This window comes from Pipistrellus hanaki (genome assembly GCF_964339955.1).
Source record: "Pipistrellus hanaki genome assembly, chromosome: 5".
In the NCBI taxonomy this organism is placed as follows: Eukaryota; Metazoa; Chordata; class Mammalia; order Chiroptera; family Vespertilionidae; genus Pipistrellus; species Pipistrellus hanaki.
Window position 1 is genome coordinate 866,788 of NC_140507.1, and position 18,016 is coordinate 884,803.

General features: G+C 68.5%; 1 protein-coding gene across 2 annotated transcripts; it reads left to right on the forward strand.

The window, feature by feature from the left end:
* Positions 1–5,967: 5,967 nt before the first annotated feature.
* Positions 5,968–12,999, forward strand: CHST12 (carbohydrate sulfotransferase 12). Of its 2 annotated transcripts, none has more exons than XM_084886261.1 (3): positions 5,968–6,057; positions 11,029–12,372; positions 12,643–12,999. In XM_084886261.1, the coding sequence occupies exon 2, from the start codon at positions 11,073–11,075 to the stop codon at positions 12,303–12,305; it is 1,233 nt and encodes a 410-aa protein (XP_084742387.1). In that variant the 5' UTR covers positions 5,968–6,057; positions 11,029–11,072; the 3' UTR covers positions 12,306–12,372; positions 12,643–12,999. The 2 variants fall into 2 exon arrangements, with proteins under 2 accessions (XP_084742387.1, XP_084742388.1); XM_084886262.1 differs by lacking the exon at positions 5,968–6,057 and adding an exon at positions 8,541–8,559.
* The last annotated feature ends 5,017 nt before the right edge of the window (positions 13,000–18,016 follow it).

Below are 18,016 nucleotides of genomic sequence, written 5' to 3' on the forward strand. Positions count from 1 at the left end.
ACACAGGAGGCGTTTAAGCAGTGCACACAGTAGGCGTTTAAGCGGTGCACACAGTAGGTGCTGAAGCAGTGCACACAGTAGGCGCTGACGCAGTGCATGGGTTCGTCTCAAAGTGACCCTGATGTCTGGTTCCCCCCGACCTGCCCCCCACGCCCTGCCCACTGTGTGATCTCCCTGCAGGCCACGGGGACACCGCAGCCCCCTTCCCCGGAGCACTTGTCTGCGAGCCAGACGCCCCTCGCACCCCATCAGCCGCCAAAGTCCTTGGGCCTCTTCCCTGCTGTCCCACGGCCTCCAAGACAAAGCCCAGCCCCCACGCAGGTACAGGCTGTGTCCTTGTCCTTTACCCCCAGTGAGGGCACCCAGCGGGGGATTTGGTGGCGGGAGAGGTGGGCGGGCGGTACCTTGTTTGAACATCTGGATGGTTATCATGTTCATGGGGCACCCAGAAGAGGGGCACCCAACGAGAGCACCCAGTGAGGGCACCCAGTGAGGGCACCCAGCAGAGAGGCACCCAGGGGAGGGGCACCCAGAGGAAGGCACCCAGCGAGGGCACCCAGCAGAGGGCACCCAGAGGAGTGTATGTGAGATGACACGTCAAGGGAGACACAGTGTCTTAGCTTTCAGAAGAGAAGGAGTGGGGGGCTAAGGTGTGGCCTTGACCATAGGCTGACCGCTCCTCCCCGCCAGGGTCTGCAGACAGTGGAGGCCGAGGCCGCAGCCCGCTGCCCCCCAGCAGCCCTCGCAGGCCCTGGGGCCGCAGTGCCCAGGGCCCGCGAAGACCCCTGTGAGGATGGTGGGCGAGCCACCGGTCCGGCACGGCCCTCTGGGGCTGGGCTGAGAGATGGGCCCTGGCAGGGGCGCGGGGGCAGCCACCCCGCTCCCTGCAGCCAAAGCGCCAGCAGCAGCTCAGCAGCCACCTCGGAGGAGGGGCCACCGTGGGGGTCAGAGTCCCCCCAGGCACTTCGGCTTTTCTGGGTGATTCCGATGTGGGTGCTTGTCCCAGAACCACTGCGCGTCCGGTTCCTGCTCCGGGAGGCGCCCTCCGCGGGCTGGGACCTGGCCCCCTCTGGCCCCGGAGAAAGTGAGGACGCCAGGGACACGGGTGGCACCCACAAGAGAGCTTGTCCCCTCTTTGTGCAGCAGTGGGGACAGTCCAGAGGGACAGCACCAGAGGGTGTGTGTGTGTGTCTATGTGTGCATGTGTGTGCATGTGCGAAGTGTGCACACACGTATATTATGTATGTGTGTACATGCATGTGTGTGCTTGTGTGAGTGTGTGCACAAAAGAGGAAGAGGAGAGAGGTTTGCTTTCAGGAACTGGCTCATGCTATGGCCGGTCTGCGATGTGTAACCTGCGGGCAGGTGGGAGACCAGGAGGCGCCGAGGCCGCAGCCGGAGTCTGAGGCCGCCCGGAGGCCACACTCCTCGCAGGACCAGCCCTCTCCCGCCCAGCCCCCCACGGATCAGATCGGACGGAGGCGGCCCCACAGGGAGGGGCATCTGCTTGACTCCGCGTCCCGCCGACTTCCAGGTTGATCTCATCGGAACAGCAGGGTCACGTGGCATCTGGGCGGTGTGACCACATACCTGGGCCCGTGGCTGAGACAAGTCAACACATAAAATGAACCCTCATACCCCTGGGGTGGCCGTGGCCAGTCTGCAGGGACACTGGGGTAGGTAGTAGTGTCTCTGTTTTAAAGACAGGGTCACTGAGGCCCTGCGTCACAGAGTGAGCTGCTGAACCTCTCTCAGATAGCTAGTCCTCGGCCCCAGTTCGTGTGCACACCGGCTCCCAGATCAGCCAGCGTCGGGGGAGGCTGAGAATCTTCTCCCCGTCCCAGGACCTGCCCACCCCTGCGTCCCCTCGTCCCTCCCACCCCAGCTCTGCGCAGCGACCCGTCCCTCAGGAGCGGGAGCTGGACGAGCTCCTGGAGCGCCCGGGCTCTGTCTCCTCAGCCTGCGTGAGCTTCCGCCACCCTTTCATCAACACCGGACAACACGCAGGGGCCGGACGCCGGGCGGGACTGTGCGCACACACGCGTGTATGTGCACATGTGTGTGTGTAGGTGCAGGGGGTGTCACGCCCACCTGCCTGAGTTGCACGGACCGGCTCTGGGAGGTCAGCTCGGCGGGGGTCCGGGGGATTTGGTGGTGGGAGAGGTGGGCGGGCGGTACCTTGTTTGAACATCTGGATGGTTATCATGTTCACGGGTGACCTGGTGTAAACAGTAATGACATTACAAACAGCCAGCTCTGCTGTTTGCTGGCGGGAGCAGCGAGCTCAGCCCAGCACGGAAGAGGGCGGTTCACCACAGGATGCCTGGGGCCGGGCTGTGAGACAGCGCCACGTGCAGAGGGGCTGGTCCAGGCAGCTCTGCAGAGGCCGGGACGAGGGCGGAAGGGGCTGTGCTCTGAGGTCAAAGCCGCGCTCACAGAGCGGGGCCCTGAGGCGGCACGGGGACCCCCCTTTTAAAGGTGCTCCCCACGTTTCCAGCGCTGACGGGTCCCCAGTCACAGTTTTTTTTGGTATCAGAGTCCCGTCAGGGCTACGCCTTGTCCACGTGTAAGATCTGAGTGCATGTGTGTCTGACCATGCGTGTGCTGTGTGTGGGTCTTGTCTGTGAGCACACATGTGGACCTGACCATGTGTGTGGTGTCTGTGGACCTGCCTGCATGCGTGGTGTGAATACCCGTGTCTCTGGGGGCGCATAGCATGCTTGGTGAGGTGCAGCTACCCGGCCCCTCCCAGGAGGGCGCGAGCTGCTCCACCCTTGGCTCTTGGAGCCCCCGTCCTGGTGGGCTGGCCTTCGGCCGGAGGGTTTGGTGTCCTCGGGGCAAAGCGCTGCCCGGAGCCCCGGCTGTGCCTCGGCTTGGAAACAGGGCCTTTGCAGGGGACTGGCTAAGGATCTCAGCTGAGGGCCTCTGGGTGTAGGGTGTAGGGTGGCCCCAGCCCACAGCCACGTGTCCTCATGAGAGAGGCCACAGAATCACAGAGGGAGATGGCCCTGTGATGGGGCATGGATCAGTGATGTGGCCGAGAGCCCAGGACCACGCAGGGCGCGGGGAGCTGGGGGGGCAGGAGGACCCTCCCCTGGGGCCTCAGACCGCAGTGCTGACCTTGACCTCCGCCCCCCGCCTCCAGCTTCAGAGGGAAGGGATGTCGTTCTGTGAGCGTCTGCTAGAGCTGCGGTGGAAACCGGGTGGCGTGGGCGAGGCACCGGGTCCTGGACCCGGGAGCAGGCTGGGAGGGCCGCCGGGTGCCCCCCCGCCCCCTCTGCGCACCTGGTCCAGGTGAGCCGGGCAGGAAGCCGTCTGCGCAGAGCAGCCGGAAAGAGCTGGGATGTCACAGCCCCGGCGGCCTCCCTCCCCAGCCCCTGCCCCGGATGAGCCAGCCTCCCCCTCTGGGGGTCCATTCCGAGGACTGCGGCCCAGCAGCCCCCCCAGGGTGATCTGATGAGGAAGCACCCCCTCCGGCTGTCCCCTCCTACCTGTCTCCCTCCCTCACATGCTCCTCCACCAACTCCACACCCACTCCCCACCCCCCGCAGGGTCTGCTTCGGGCCGGACCACACTGGGCGGGGGGCTTCCCCAGGACCCGGGGCCTGGACCACCTGCTCCACGGAGGTGCCCGCTGGTGCCGGGTGCCAGGCCTCTTTGCCGAGAGCTTTACGTGTGTCCTGAGAGTCCGAGCATTTGCCCAAACGGAAAAGGAAGTTGAGCCTCGGACACAGTGCCTGGTTCCAGGATGGAGCGGCCGTTTCTCACCTTCCTCAGCTCTGCAGGCTCGGCCGCCGTTAGGCCACCCCTGCTGGGGGCGCTGGGGCGCTGCTCCACCAGGACGAAGGAGGGAGGTCCACCCTGCATGGGGCCGGCCTCCAGCAGGCCCCCCAGCAGAAGAGGCCAGGACCCCCACCTCCTGCCATCCTCGGCCTGTGGGGCCGCCCAGGGGTGGGGGTCGTTTGAAGCAGCAGCCAGTCCGTGAGGCCAGAAAGGTTGGTGGCTGCCAGTCTGAAGCATCAAACGGGAAAGGAGCCAGCCGGCGTGGCTCAGTGGTTGAGCATCGACCTAGGAACCAGGGGGTGGCCATTGGAGTCCCGGTCAGGGCACAGACCCAGGTTGTGGGCTCCATCCCTAGTGTGGGGTGTGCAGGAGGCAGCCGGTCCATGATTCTCTCATCAGGGATGTTTCTGTCCCTCCCTCCCTCTCCCTTCCTCTTTGGGGGGAGAAAGATACGGGAACAGAAGCAGCTGCCACGGTCGCATGTGGTTGACCCATCGGCCAGCTTCCTGCCTCGCCCAGGACCACACCTCCTGCAAGCAACCTCTGCAACAGCCGTGGACCTGGCGGGCCGGGGGCCCGGCTCGGAGTTCCTGTCTGTTCGCTTGGGTTCTCCCACCACCTGCGTGCGAAGGAGGCGAGCGAACCTGCAACTCTCAGACCTCTGCTCCGTGGGTCCTTTTCCTGGGGGACAGTGACCCAAGCACCCCAGCAGCAGCAGCTCCCATTGCCTCTTCCGCGGCGCTGACACCCCGGGCCCAGGCCTCGTAACTCTGTCTTTTCTCTTGCAACTCGAGTTATGAAACCAGAGCTAGCTGCCTCCGCTGGGACGTCACAATAGCTCAGACTAAGCACAGAGGCGGGGCGGCTGCAGCCTTTGCACAGGGACCCGGGGGTCCTGGGGGGGGGGGGGTGTGTGGAGGGCTGGGGAAAGGCAGCCCTCGGGGTCCCCCAGCTTGAAGGAGCTCTGGGCCATGAAGAGGGGTGGGGGGAGTCATGATGGGGGCATGCCCAGGGCGGTGCCTGCTCACAGGCCCTCAGACAGGCCCTCCTTGGTCCAGGCTCTCTGCAGTGCGTGACCTCTGGCTCCGGAGCCGATCTGGCTTTGGGCCCAGACGCTGTCACCCCCTGGCGGGGTGCCTGTGGCTGGTTGGCTCACTCCTCAGAGCTTTGCTACCTTGTCTGGAGGTGAGGAGTAGCTGTGTCAGGGACATACGTTAACATGTAGGGATGCTGCTAATGTAAGAATTGTGTGCTTTAAAAACTGAAGTGAAATCTACATGATAAAACACAATTTTAAAAAACGATTCAGGCCTGGCCTGATGTGGCTCTGTGGCTGAGGCCCACCCATAAACCAGCAGGTCACAGTTCCATTCCAGTCAGGGCACACGCCCCCGGGTGCGGGCTCCATCCCCAGAGCGGGAGGCGGCCGACCAATGATGTTCCTCTTTCCTTCTCCCTTCCTCTTTGAAATCAATAAAAATATATATATTTAAACACACACACACCACGGCCTTCCTTCCATCAGAAGACAGCCCGCGCTGTCCACTGGAAGGAACACGGAAACCATCGCTGATTGGAAACTTTCTGGACTTAATGCCACTGACCCCCACGTTAAAAACCGGTTTAGATGGTAACTTTTATGTGTGTGCATTCACCACAATTAAAAGAACGCCGTCCACACTAAGAACAGCGGTTGCAGTGCATCTTGCTCAGCGCGGCCCCTCGCTGGTCTCCCAGTCCCTGGGAGGGGATGGACTTGGGGCGCTCAGAGAGGTGCAGGCAATCGCCGAGGTTGCATGGCGGGTGCAGGGCTCGGGCTGGGAGCACCGGGTCCTCGGCGGGCAGAGGCGCCGCCTGCACGCGGTTAGCGGGCCGGGACCGCGTGGCTGCAGCGCCCCGCGGGACCGCGGACCCCACGTCCTTTCTCGCGCCGACGGGGAGAGGGGGGGCAGGCGGGAGAGAAGACCCGCTGGAGGCGGAGCCAACGCCGCGCCCCGGAGCACAGGATTGGCTGCTGCGGAAGGGGGCGGGGCCACCCGGCCGTAAATACGGCGCCACATGGCAGCGGCGGCAGGGCGGCGGCGGCGCGCAGGGCGCAGGCGCGTTCCGGGCCGGCGCCCCTCGGCCCCCGTGGCCCCTCAGCGGGTCGCGACTTCTCGCGAGAAGAAGAGCGGGAGGCGGGGCTGCGCGCCGGGGGCGGGGCCGGCAGGGGCAGGGGCGGCGGCGGGAGGGTCCGCGGGCCGGAGGCGGCGGCGGCGGCGGCGCCAGGTGAGTGTGGGCGCGGGGCGCGGGGCGCGGGGCGCGGGGCGCGGGGCGCGGGGCGCGGGGCGCGGGGCGCGGGGCGCGGGGCGCGGGGCGCGGGGCGCGGGGCGCGGGGCGCGGGCGCTGTGTGACCTTGGCCCGGCCCGCAGCCTCTCTGGTCCGGTCCGCGGCTGACGGGCCGGCGGCGGCGGGGATGGGGGGACCGGCGGGGAGCGCGGCCCCCGCAGGACCGCCGCCCGGACGCCGCCCGCTCGCTGTGTGTGCGGCCCCGTCATTCGCTTCCTGTGCGCGCTCGGAGCCCCGGGGCCGCGGGCCGCCTCCGTGGGGCCGGGACACCGGGCTCGTCCCCCGCGGGAAGGGCTGTGGCTGCAGCGCCGCCCGGAGCTGCCGGAGGGTCCGCGCCCTGCAAACCGGCACCCGGCTCCCGGCTCCCGGCTCTGGGCTCCGGGCTCCGGCTCCCGCTCCCCGGCCCTCTGCGCCCCGCTCTTCACGGCACAAACAGGATCGCTGCCCGCCGCGGGCGGGGCCGGGCTGCCGTGGAGCGGGGCCTGGAGGAGGGAGGCGGAGGGCGGGCCGGGCCGGGCCTGGGCCCTCGGTGGGCGGGTGGAGGCCGGGCCGGGAGCCAGGGCCTGGAGTGCGGGTTTCGGGCGGGATGTGGCGGGGCGGGAGGTGGAGGGGACGGAGCGAGAGCGGAGCGGGTGGCCCCGGGGAGGAAGCGGGGGGGGGGGGGGGCGGGGGGAAAGCGGAACCGAGAGCGGGGTGCAGGGCGGGGGCGGAAACCGGCAGGAGCGCTGGCGGATGACACCCCGGGTTGGGGCCGCCAGAACCTTCCCGAGCTGCGGGCCGCCCCTCTGGGAAGGTCTGGGCTGGGCCTCCTGAGCGGGCCAGGGGCCAGGGGCCAGGGTCCCGGGCGGGAGGGACTCGCACTTTCCTGAGCCGTTTCCCGGGGACCCCGGTGGCACGGCTGGTCCCGTGGCCGCGCTCCTGCCACTCGGCCCACCCTCTGCCGGGCAGAGCGCTGGTGGTCGGAGTCCTGGGACCGATGGAGCCGGTGCCTTTCCGGGACATCGTCTCTCGGGAGGAGCCAGGGGTCACACCGAGTGGCCGGCTGGCCGCTCCGGTGATGGGCGCACAGAGGGCCCCAGTAACGGACCAGACAGGCAGTGCTTCCTCAGCCGGGCCGGGTTCTGCAGCTGCTGTGTAACCGGCAGGAGGCACCCCGTGGAGGGGGAGCGGGGAGGGTGCTGGGTGCTGGGTGCTGGGTCCCTCAGGAGGCCCAGCTGGAGCGCTGACTGATGAGGATGTGATTACTGACCCCCTCCCCTCCCCTCCCGGGGTTCAGAGCTTCCAAGTTCTGTAGTCCCCGCCCACCCGTACCCAGGAGCAGAGAGCCTGGGTGTGGAAGAGGGGCCTCCCCGCATTGGGGGGGTGAGCAGCAGCCGGCACTAACGCACACGTGGAGACAGGAAGAGGAACACCCGGCACAGGGACAGGGCGCTGAGGAGGGAGCAGAGGCCAGAGAGAGAGCCCTCGGACAGGGATGAGCTCGGTGGGGCCGCTGGCAGCCAGGAGGTCGCCATTCCGGGTCGGGGCCCGAGCTGGGTTGGGGCTTGGGCCCCATGGGCTGTGCAGGGGCAGCTGATGGATGCTCTCTCATTGCTGTCTCAGTCTCTCCCTCTTTCCAAAAATCAATGAAGACATTAAAGAACAGGCGGAGAGGGGCTCCCCGCTGAGCTGAGAGGCTGGGCCACGGAAGGTGGCGGAAGGTGGGACCGGAGCCGGTGAAGTGGACAGGCCCGGGCAGGCGGAGCGGGAGAGGTGGCCCAGCTGCCGAGGGCGGGCCGCCATGAGGACATGTCCACACGGCAGGGGAGGCCATCCTACCGGCCTCGGGAAGACCAGCCGCTGTGGGGAGCGGGGGCATGCCGGGGTGCGCCGCCCCAGGACAGCCCTCCACCGGGACCCTCCCAACCCTGAGGGGAGCCAGCGGCAGGGACCACGTACGTGCCTCTGGGAGCAGGTGGCCGGGCCGGCTGTGGGGCCCGCAGGGAAACAGCCTGCCACCCGCCCAGTGGGCAGCGGGGCGGCCACCCCAAACCCAGTAGTTGCTATCGCCCTGGGCTGCTCCTCAGGAGAAACCCAAAGATTCCGCAGAAAAGAATGGGGAGAAGGGTGGAGGGTGGAGGCGGCCCCGGAGCGAGGGGCCCTGGGAGCGAGGGGCCCTGGGAGGTAGGGCAGGGCTGGTGATTCCCCCAGAAGAACTGAATCCGAAACAGATGGCTCCCGCTGACGAGGCAGACGGAGCGTGGGGAACGCCCTGGGAGAGGAGCCGCCCGCGTGGGGTCAGGCCCGGCCCCTCGCTCAGCGCTGTCCGCTGTCCGGGCCGGTCACGTCAGCCCTGGCCCTTCCTCCAGCGCGTTTTCTTTTCGCGGTGAGGGGTTACCCGCTGGTTACCCACCTCAGTCCTTCTTCACCCGCCACCCGCTTCAGAGATTGCGAAATCAGGTCGGTCGTGTTTCTCTGGGTCTGTTGTGTCAATCCTCACCCGCGGATGTTTGTTCCGTTGATTTTCAGAGAAAGTGGAAGAGAGGGAGGGAGGGGAAAAGTGGGGAGAAGAGGGAGGGGGGGCGAGGGGGAGAGAGGGACATATTGATTGGTCGCCTCCCACACTTGCCCCGATGGACAGGGATGGAACCTGCAACCCAAGTTCATGCCCTTGACCAGGAATCGAACCCGAGACCTGAGACCCTTCCGTGTGCAGGTGATGCTCCAACCACTGAGCCGCACTGGCCAGGGCAGCATAAGAGCTCCTTTTTGAGCACCTCCTGGGTGCCAGGCATGATTCTAAGCCTCGAGGGGGCAGCTGTGCTGACTGGTCAGCTAAGGGCCTCCTTCCACGGCTTCTCTTCTCGGGCAGAGCCGGGGGCGGGTTGACCGGTGACTGGTGCTGGAGGCGACCTGGAGAAGAGGGGAGCAAGTGGGGCATGACCTGGGCGGCCTCCCTGAGGGGGTGAGCTGTGAGCAGAGGTCCGGAGGGAGGGAGGGGTCCACAGGGAACTGAGCCTGCCCTGGGCGGGCCTCCCTGGTCAGGGTTGTGGATGCACAGAAAGGCCCTGTGGCTGTGGGGGGCCAGGGGAGAGACCATCACAGGTCACTGTACGCGGGCAGGACACGGGGAGCCGGTGGCTCCAGTGATCCACGGGGCGTGTGCAGAGGCAGGGAGGCCGTGGCCTGCGTGGTCAGCTGGAGCGTGGCCAGGGCTGGGGTGGAGGCAGGCAGGGAGGGGCCGGGAGGCTGGAGTCGTACATCCTAAGGCGAGCCTCTGTCACGGTGACATTTATCATCATTGTTTTACCCTGAAATCAATCTCAGAATAGACTTGAGTCTGAGAAGAGTTCTTTGGGTTCCGGCGTCAGGTGCCACGCATCGGCTGCTCGAGTGCTGGAGGAGTGGGCGATTTCGTAGACGTGGTCCCCGCTCCCGAGAACGGGGATCCAGTTTGGGAGTGGGGACGGCTCTGAGGTCCCTTCTGCGGGGGCAGTGGGGTGGGGCCAGGGCAGCGGCAGCGGGAGGGAGCGGTCAGCCGCTGTCCTGGGGCCACGGGGTCGGGGGGGGGGGAATCTGTGGTCTCCTGGGCGCCGGCACCTTCCCCTCTCACACGTGACCCCTTACGTTCTCGCGTGGCCTGGTCGGGGCGTGGAGGGCGGGCACCGGCTCCGCGGGCAGCAGGGCCGGTGGGCGGCCAAGGCCACAAACGGAAACTTTCCAAGTCGCTGCCTCGCACCCGCCTCCCACCAGCGGCAGGAAGCAGTGGAACCCGGAACATTCTCGCGCTCTTTACACAGCGCGTGTCCCTGGCTCAGGCTCAGAAGTTGGGGCGCTGGGCAAGAGGCAGGTTCTCTCAGAAACAAAGGTCACCAGACCCGAGCGTCTGGTGAGACCGGCAGCTGCATCAGGTGGACCGGGCCCCGGCCCCGCTCCTCTCGCCGGCCCTCGGGCAGCTGGGCCGGTGGCTGGCTGTGTGGGTCCCCCTGTGGCCTGGTGGTCTCCGTTTTAGCACGTGGGTGGGGGGGTTCCCGCAAAGGAGCACAGGCCTGGCCGCCGCACTGAGAGCCCGGAGCTGCTGGTGGGAGGGCCTCTGGCCGGGAGTGGGCACGGCCACCTGTGCTGGAGGCTGGGATGGGCGTGAGGGCAGTTGGTGGAGCCGTGCCCTGGGCCGTGGGGCTGCGACTGGCCTCCCCGCGGCAGCTCCGAGCAGAGGCCCCGTGGTCCCGGGGACGAAGCACCGGCACCCAGGCCGGGAGAGACGACCAGGCCACTGGGCAGACCCGCCGGCTCAGGGCCTCACACCGGAGAGGTGGCCGCTGGCCGAGTTAGTGAGATCGCTGGCGCCTCCCTGTGGCTGAGCTTAGGCTGCAGTGGTCGGGCTGGGACGGGCGGCTGCGTTTGCACCTTCGTGGCTGAACCACGAGTGAAGGTGTGCGGTCGGTCTTGGCCTTCGGGCGCCGCCTGGGCTGTGTCCTCGCGGAGACCCTGGCTGACCCCGCTTCTCCCTGCTTGTGAGCTTTGACCTTGAAAACCCAACTCAATAGTCACTGACGTTTTAGGTTCCTTTCCCTCTTTTTTTCCTTTCACACGGTTTCCCCTTCATCTCAGGAAGCTCGCGCCCCGTCCAGAGGAGGAGGTCGGGCAGGCCTGCTGCCTCCTGGTCCCGCTCGGGTCCTCGGTCCGCTCCTCGCCGGCGGCGCGTCCTGCCCATGGCCGCTCGGACGCCTTCCTCTCAGGGTCACCCGCCAGTCACGCTCGCTCCTCTGGTCACGTGACCCGGAGGAGCCACAGCTCCGGAGGGAGCCCACGCTGGGGGGGGAGGGAGGGAGCCAGACGCCCCTGGAGGAGGACCTGGAGGACGGATGGGCAGGACTGACCGAGCCCAGGATGCGGGCCGAGGCGCTAACGGCTCTGCGTTGCCTTGCAGCTCCTGAGGTCGGCGCCCATGAAGCTGGAGTGAGGCGTGGGCCGTCGGCAGGATGGCCAAGGCGCGGCCGTTCCGCCTGTGGCTGGCGCTGGGCTCCGTGCTCATGATCCTGCTGATCATCGTGTACTGGGACAGCGTGGGCACCGCCCACTTCTACCTGCACACGGCCCTGTCCCCGCCGCACCCGCCCGGGCCCCCTCCCAGCGCCGGGCGGGCCCTCCCGGCCGAGGTGGACGAGTTCCTGGAGAAGCTGCTGGGCGCCCCCCAGAGGAGGACGGAGCCCCCGCCGGCCTCGGGCAGACCCCCGCCGGGCCCCGAGGGCGGCCCCGAGGAGAGCGTGCGGGGCTACGACTGGTCCAGCCGCGCGCCGGGCCCCGAGCCCGGCCCCGAGCCGGACGAGCAGGCCGCGCGCCGTAGCCTGCTGCGGGACTTCTGCGCCAACGCCAGCCTCGCCTTCCCGGCCAAGGAGCGCTCCTTCGACGACATCCCCAGCTACGAGCTGAACCACCTCATCGTGGACGACCACCACGGCGTCATCTACTGCTACGTGCCCAAGGCCGCCTGCACCAACTGGAAGCGCGTCATGATCGTGCTCAGCGGCAGCCGGCTGGGCCGCGGCGCGCCCTTCCGCGACCCGCTCGCCATCCCCCGCGAGCTCGTGCACAACTCCAGCACGCACCTGACCTTCAGCAAGTTCTGGCGCCGCTACGGCAAGCTCTCGCGCCACCTCATGAAGGTCAAGCTCAAGAAGTACACCAAGTTCCTGTTCGTGCGCGACCCCTTCGTGCGCCTCATCTCCGCCTTCCGCAGCAAGTTCGAGCTGGAGAACGAGGAGTTCTACCGCAGGTTCGCCGTGCCCATGCTGCGCGCCTACGCCAACCGCACCAGCCCGCCCGCCTCCGTGCGCGAGGCCTTCGGCGCCGGGCTGCGCGTGTCCTTCGCCAACTTCATCCAGTACCTGCTGGACCCGCGCACCGAGCGGCGCGCGCCCTTCAACGAGCACTGGCGGCAGGTGCACCGGCTCTGCCACCCCTGCCAGATCGAGTACGACTTCGTGGGCAAGCTGGAGACGCTGGACCGCGACGCCGCGCAGCTGCTGCGGCTGCTCGGCGTGGACCGGCGGCTGCACTTCCCGCCCAGCTACCGCAACCGCACCGCCAGCAGCTGGGAGGAGGGCTGGTTCGCCCAGATCCCGCTGGCCTGGCGGCAGCAGCTGTACAAGCTCTACGAGGCCGACTTCGTGCTCTTCGGCTACCCCAAGCCCGAGAGCCTGCTGAGGGACTGAGCCCTGCCGGCCGCCGCCGCGGACAGACCCGGGACCCTCAGACACGGGGACGGCCAGACCCGGGATGGTCAGACCCAGGATGGCCACACGTGGGGACAGACACGGGGACGGCCAGACCCAGGATGGCCAGATCCGGGACGGTCACACGTGGGGACAGACACGGGGACGGCCAAACCCAGGATGGCCAGACTTGGGGACGGCCAGACCCAGGATGGCCAGATCCGGGACGGTCAGACACGGGATGGCCAGATGTCGGGACAGTCAGACGTGGGGACGGTCGGACCCAGGATGGCCAGCCCCGCGATGGCCAGACCCGGGACGGCCAGACCTGGGACAGTCAGATGTGAGGACAGTCAGACATGGGGACGGCCAGACGCGGGACGGCCAGACGCAGGGATGGCTCCTGAGCCTCGCTGTCATCCGGGGGTGAGCTGGGCTGCACTGCGCCTTCTGTGGCCTCGTGTCCCCCCAGCCTCGAGGGCAGAGAAGCCCATGGTGTCCGTCGCGGGCAGCTGGCACTGGGGCCCACGCTCCAGTTTTAAAATGACCTGCGATTCTGCACTCAGACTTCTGTTCCCTCCGCGGGCTGTGCTCAGCCAGACTGTGTGAATAGTGTTTTTTAAGATTAATATATTTCTGATATTTAATAGGAAATAGGAGGAGGGAAGAACGGAGTAAATGCTACATCTGCTTGTGCCGCCTGCTCGTGTGGTCATTCGGGTGCAGCGAGGAGAGCACACAGTAGGGCAGCGGGAAGGGCACACAGTAGGGCTCTGAGCTGCGTCACGGCCATGTTCATGCTCAGAGATGTCACCGGTGGTGGGATGGGTCCTGGTCCTCAGCACAAAGGAGGCCTCGCTCCGTTGGGGTCAGGGCACCCCCGGGGGAGACCGGCCCCCCCGGGCACCTGCCGTCCCCACGCCCGGAGCCTGGCTGTCTGGACAGGAGGCCCGTGCAGAGCCCAGAGCCCTCGGCTGCACCCTCACAGGACCTGGTGGGCAGGCGAGGGCACCACCTCAGGCTGGTCCTGCCGCTCCCCCCTTCCCCCCCCCTGCCCCGCTGAGGGTCCCGCCCCGCTGAGGGTCCCGCCCCGCTGAGGGTCCCGCCCCGCTGAGGGTCCCGCCGCTCCCCCCCCCCGCCCCGCTGAGGGTCCCGCCGCTCCCCCCCCTGCCCCGCTGAGGGTCCCGCCGCTCCCCCACCCCGCCCCGCTGAGGGTCCCACATGGCTGTGGCCCAGGGACCGCCGGCTTCCCCGGGAAGGTGCCAGAAAGCCAGGCTGAGATGAAGCCCTTTATCTCATTTTATTTGTTTTGGTGAATCCTCACCGAGGGCATTTTCCCTTTGGTTTTTAGAGGAGAAGGGAGGGGAGAGAAGCAGTGAAGTGAGAGGCACAGTGATGGGTGCCTCCCGCACACAGTCCTGGGGACCCAGCCTGCAACCCAGGTGCATGCTCTGGGCCGGAATCGAACCCCCAACCCTTCAGCCCTGGGCCAACGCTCTGTCCACAGAGCCCAGCTGGCAGGCCCCTCATTTCAGAGCAGAGGCCACAGACGAGTGGACGCCGGACGGAGCTGTGCCATGCGCTGGTCTCCTGTTGTGGCCATACTGTGCTGCCGGTAGATTTCCAGAATATTCTGGTTTCAAAACCGGGCCACAGACTCGCCAAGTGGGCGTCAGCGTGGGGTTTCAAGGCGGCGGCCCTGGCGCCTTCTGCGCTTCTGAAAGGTTTCCCGGGCAGAGCTGTGGGAGGGGCTGGCCGGAGGGGCCCTGCTAGGGGTGGCCCCAGGGGAGTGCCTTCTCTCCCCTCCCTTCTCCCCCGGGGGCCTGTCTCTCCGCCTCCCCTCAGGAGGAGGTCGGGGGCTCAGCACCCGCCTCACGTCTGCTCAGGCGATGGGTTCGTGTCGGGAAATCGCTCCGGGGGTCATTTCTCCTGCAGCTGCCCCCCCCCCATCGTTCTGCTGATGGGCCCTCATCCCTGGGAGGGGCCTCAGCCCCTCATGCTGTCCTGGCCTGGTTCCCCCCAGAGAAGGCCGGCCAGTGTGGGAGCAGTGCAGCAGGCTCCTGTGGGGTCAGGGCCGGGCCCGGACCTGCAGGCTGGGGTTCAGGGGCCCATTTTCCAGATGGGGACACTGAGGCCGGAGCAGCTGAGGTGCTGCTCAAGCCTCACGTTTCTCAGGAGCCTGGGTGCTCAGCCCTCGTGCTGCAACCAGAACCTTCTGCAGCGTTTGACGTGGGCCTTCTCAGATCCACCCGCACAGGCTGTCCCTCCGGCGGGCACCTTGGTGTGAGGCCGTCTTTGGAAAAAGCCAGCGCTCGCTGGCTGGGGCGGGAAGGAAGGTGCAGGCCTGGCCCTCAGGCCGGGAAGGCGGAAGGCGGGGCAGGAGGGGGACTCAGTGTTGGCAGCGGGAGGAGAGGAAAAACCCAGCGCTTCGGAAAACACCCCGAGGAGGCCGGAGCGGCCTGGCCTGGCCCGAGAGGGGAGCTGCCCTGCAGCAGTGCCAGGCACGCCTCCCTGAGATGTGCATGTCTGTGGCTGTGGGCCCTTCTGTGGCAGAGCTCACAGCGAGGGGGGGAGGGGAGGACTGGGCCGCTGGGACGGGCCCTCGTTCCTGATGCCCCCTGCAGAGCGTGGCTCCCCGGGCTGCCGGCTCCTCTCGCCAGGCTGCTGGCCCCGGGGCACCTGCCCAGCCGGCCCCTGGAGCTGCTCCAGCCGGAGCCAAGGGCACCGCCTCATACAGAGGCACTCGGGCGCCTCAGCCAGAGGGTGGTGGGTGCCCAGGGGCCCCCAGACCCTTCACCCCTAGGAAGAGGGGGCCTGTGCCCACAGCCAGCAGAGCCAGCACCAGGCTCCCCATCTCCCTGCGCGCTGTCTGGCCTCGGCCCGCGGTGGGACCCCGTGCAGGCCACCTGGCTGGTGGCCCAGGTGCCGATGACACACAGAAGCCTCGAGTTCCTAGGGGCCCAGAAACGGACCCCAAGTCCTCCAGGCTCCGGGAGCCGGTCAGCATGGCCCCCACCCGGCGCAGGGTCCAGGGCTGGGCCTCGGTCCCGTCTCCCCAGGGACCAGGGGCTCCCGGCCAGGCTGGGCGGGAGGGGTCAGAGTGGCCCCAGGTGGTGGGCTGTGGGCAGCCGGACGTGGGCGGGCTGGGGTCCGAGCCTGTGGGGTGAGGGCTGGAGGGCCCGAGGCCCTCTCCACTAACCAGCGGGTCCCTGGCCCCCTGCTGCTGGGGCTGCGGGGCATGAAGAGTGGCTCCCTATGGGGAGAGGCCACCGCTCTGAACCCCAGCGGCCCCAGTGCTGAGGCCCGGACGGCTGCTCTCGCCCGGCCCAGCACCTCCACCAGGGGGCAGCCTCTGTCTGTTCACTGAGGCTGTGAGCAGCCAGGCCTCCGGGAGACGGGAGCGGCTCAGTCCGCCAGGAGGAGCCCTGGGTCTGGGCCGGCCTCCCCCCACCCCCCCCACCCCCACCCCCCGCTCCTGGCACCCCGCGTCCACTGTTCCTTCCCGCGCCCGCTGCTGCCACCGCTCTGGTGTGAGCGAGGGCTGCCCTGGTGCCCGTTCCTGAGCAGCCCTCCAGCCCGCAGCCTCGGGGGGAGGCAGAGCCCGGATCACTGCACCCAAGACCGGCGTGCGGGGGGGCACATCTCCAAAGGGAAGCTGGCCTGGGCTTGGGCAGGGCTCAGGGGAGGTGCCCCTGCGCTGGGGGGAGGAGGGGGAGGGTGACAGTTCACAGGGGAGACTTGTGCCCGGGACGGAGCTGAGGGCACTGGGGCAGAGTGGCGGGGAGCAAAGGTTTGGGGGCGAGGGTGTCCGCTGAGCGGGAGAGAGGCGGAGGGAGCTGGTGAGGCTGCAGTGCTGATGGGGTGTCCACGGTTCACCGCGATGGTGCCCCCTGCAGAGCGTGGCTCCCCCGGGCTCTGAGCCACGGCTCTGTCTCCACCCGCCCGGGCGCCCGGCTCCGTCGGCACTCCTCCTCCAGCCTCAGTTTCCCCACCTGCAGAGCGGCCGGAGCGTGGGAAAGGGCTCTGCTCCAGGGCCATTGTGCCCGCAGGCTCCTGGGCGCTCGCCACGCTCGGCGCCCGCACAATGCCCGCTCTGAGCAGAGCCGTGGGTGGGCCGTAACCATGGCGAAGGCCCGGCGGCGGGGCCCACTGCCCGGCGGGGCTGCCGGCCGAGACCCCGGTGAGCGCTTTGTCCCCGGGCTGGAGCGGGTCCCGGGCCAGCGGCTGGCATGGCTGCCTGCCGGGCAGGAGTGGGGTCGGCTGGGAGATGGGGTCGGGGTCGGGGTCAGGGCTGTTTCCGGGTGGGAGGGTGGCCAGGGCACCGTGCCCGCTGGCAGGGATGGCGGCGGGCACCCCGCCCCGCCCGGCTCTGAGCCGCCCCGGGGCCCAGGCCGGTGCTCCGAGAAGGACGCCCTCTCACTCCGGGTGCTCCCGGCAGCTGGCGCCCACGCGGGGGCCCTCACCGCGGGGCCCCTCTCCGAGCGGCAGGGCTGGGTGTGAGCCTGGGCCTCCCCAGGGCCTCCAGGTGTGGGGTCAGACCCAAAGCTGTGCTCACAAAGCCCGTGCTTGCAGCCAACACCCGGGAGAGCAGAGGGGAGAGCAGCCGCGGAAACTCAGCCACACGGACGTGCAGGCGCCTCGGCCAGACCCGGCTCTGCCCCGACCCGCCCCCATCCCTGTGTCTGCGATCCCAGCGCCCTGCCCGGCCGGCGGGGCTCCGTGGCTGAGCCCCGACCCAGGAACCCGGGGGTCACGGCTCAGTTCCCGTCAGGGCGCGCGCCCAGATTGCAGGCTCCATCCCCAGTGGGGCCTGCAGGGGGCGGCTGGGGCCAGAGCCTCCTTTTGATCCCCAGCCCCTGGTGGTGGTCCTGAGGCTGGGGAGGGGGTGGGGGAAGCCCTCGGGTGTCATCAGGAGGGGTGCCCAGGGAGAGCACCCGCTGCAGCCCGCAGGTGCCGCCAGGTGCCCGTCTGCCAACTGCGCCCGCCACTTTGACCTCTCAGCCCTCCCTGCCCTGGGTGTGAGCGCCCAAGTCCCTCCTGCTCGGGTTCCTGCAGCCCCCGCGCCCCTGCCCTCCTCCTCCCCCTCCCCGGGCGCCCGGGCTGGGAGGAGGGCTGGGGGGGGGGTGGCGGAGGGCGCCCGGTCCGGTGGAGCCGCGGGCTGCTTGGTGCTGAAAAGACAGCTCCGCGCCCACCGCAGGCTGTGCCTGAGCTCGGCACCTTGCCCTGCGGGAGGCTTTGTAACTAAAGGTACCGGGTCACAGCAGGCTGAGACGGCCCCCCTCCTGCTCCAGCCCAGGTCCCCGCCCGCTCAGAGGCCGCTTCTCCGGACCATCCCGGAGCAGGTGGTGGAGAGCCAGCGTCTGCTCCATTCCTGTCCCGCCAATGGCCCCCCCCCGTCCCCCCCTCCTGACTGCCCCCCGTCCCCCCCTCCTGACTGCCCCCCGTCCCCACCTCCTGACTGCCCCCCGTGCCCCCCTCCTGACTGCCCCCCGTCCCCCCCTCCTGACTGCCCCCCGTCCCCACCTCCTGACTGCCCCCCGTGCCCCCCTCCTGACTGCCCCCCGTCCCCCCCTCCTGACTGCCCCCCGTCCCCCCTCCTGGCTGTCCCCCCTCCTGGCTCCCACCACCACCTGGGCCGTCCGGTCATCTGGTCCTGGTGGGACAGAACAGGATGAGGCTGGCTTTCAAGCAAAGGATGCCCAGGAGCCGCC

Coding starts and splice junctions, on each gene's coding strand:
- CHST12 (XM_084886261.1), top strand. CDS start 11,073: ATGGCCAAGGCGCGGCCGTTCCGCCTGTGGCTGGCGCTGGGCTCCGTG.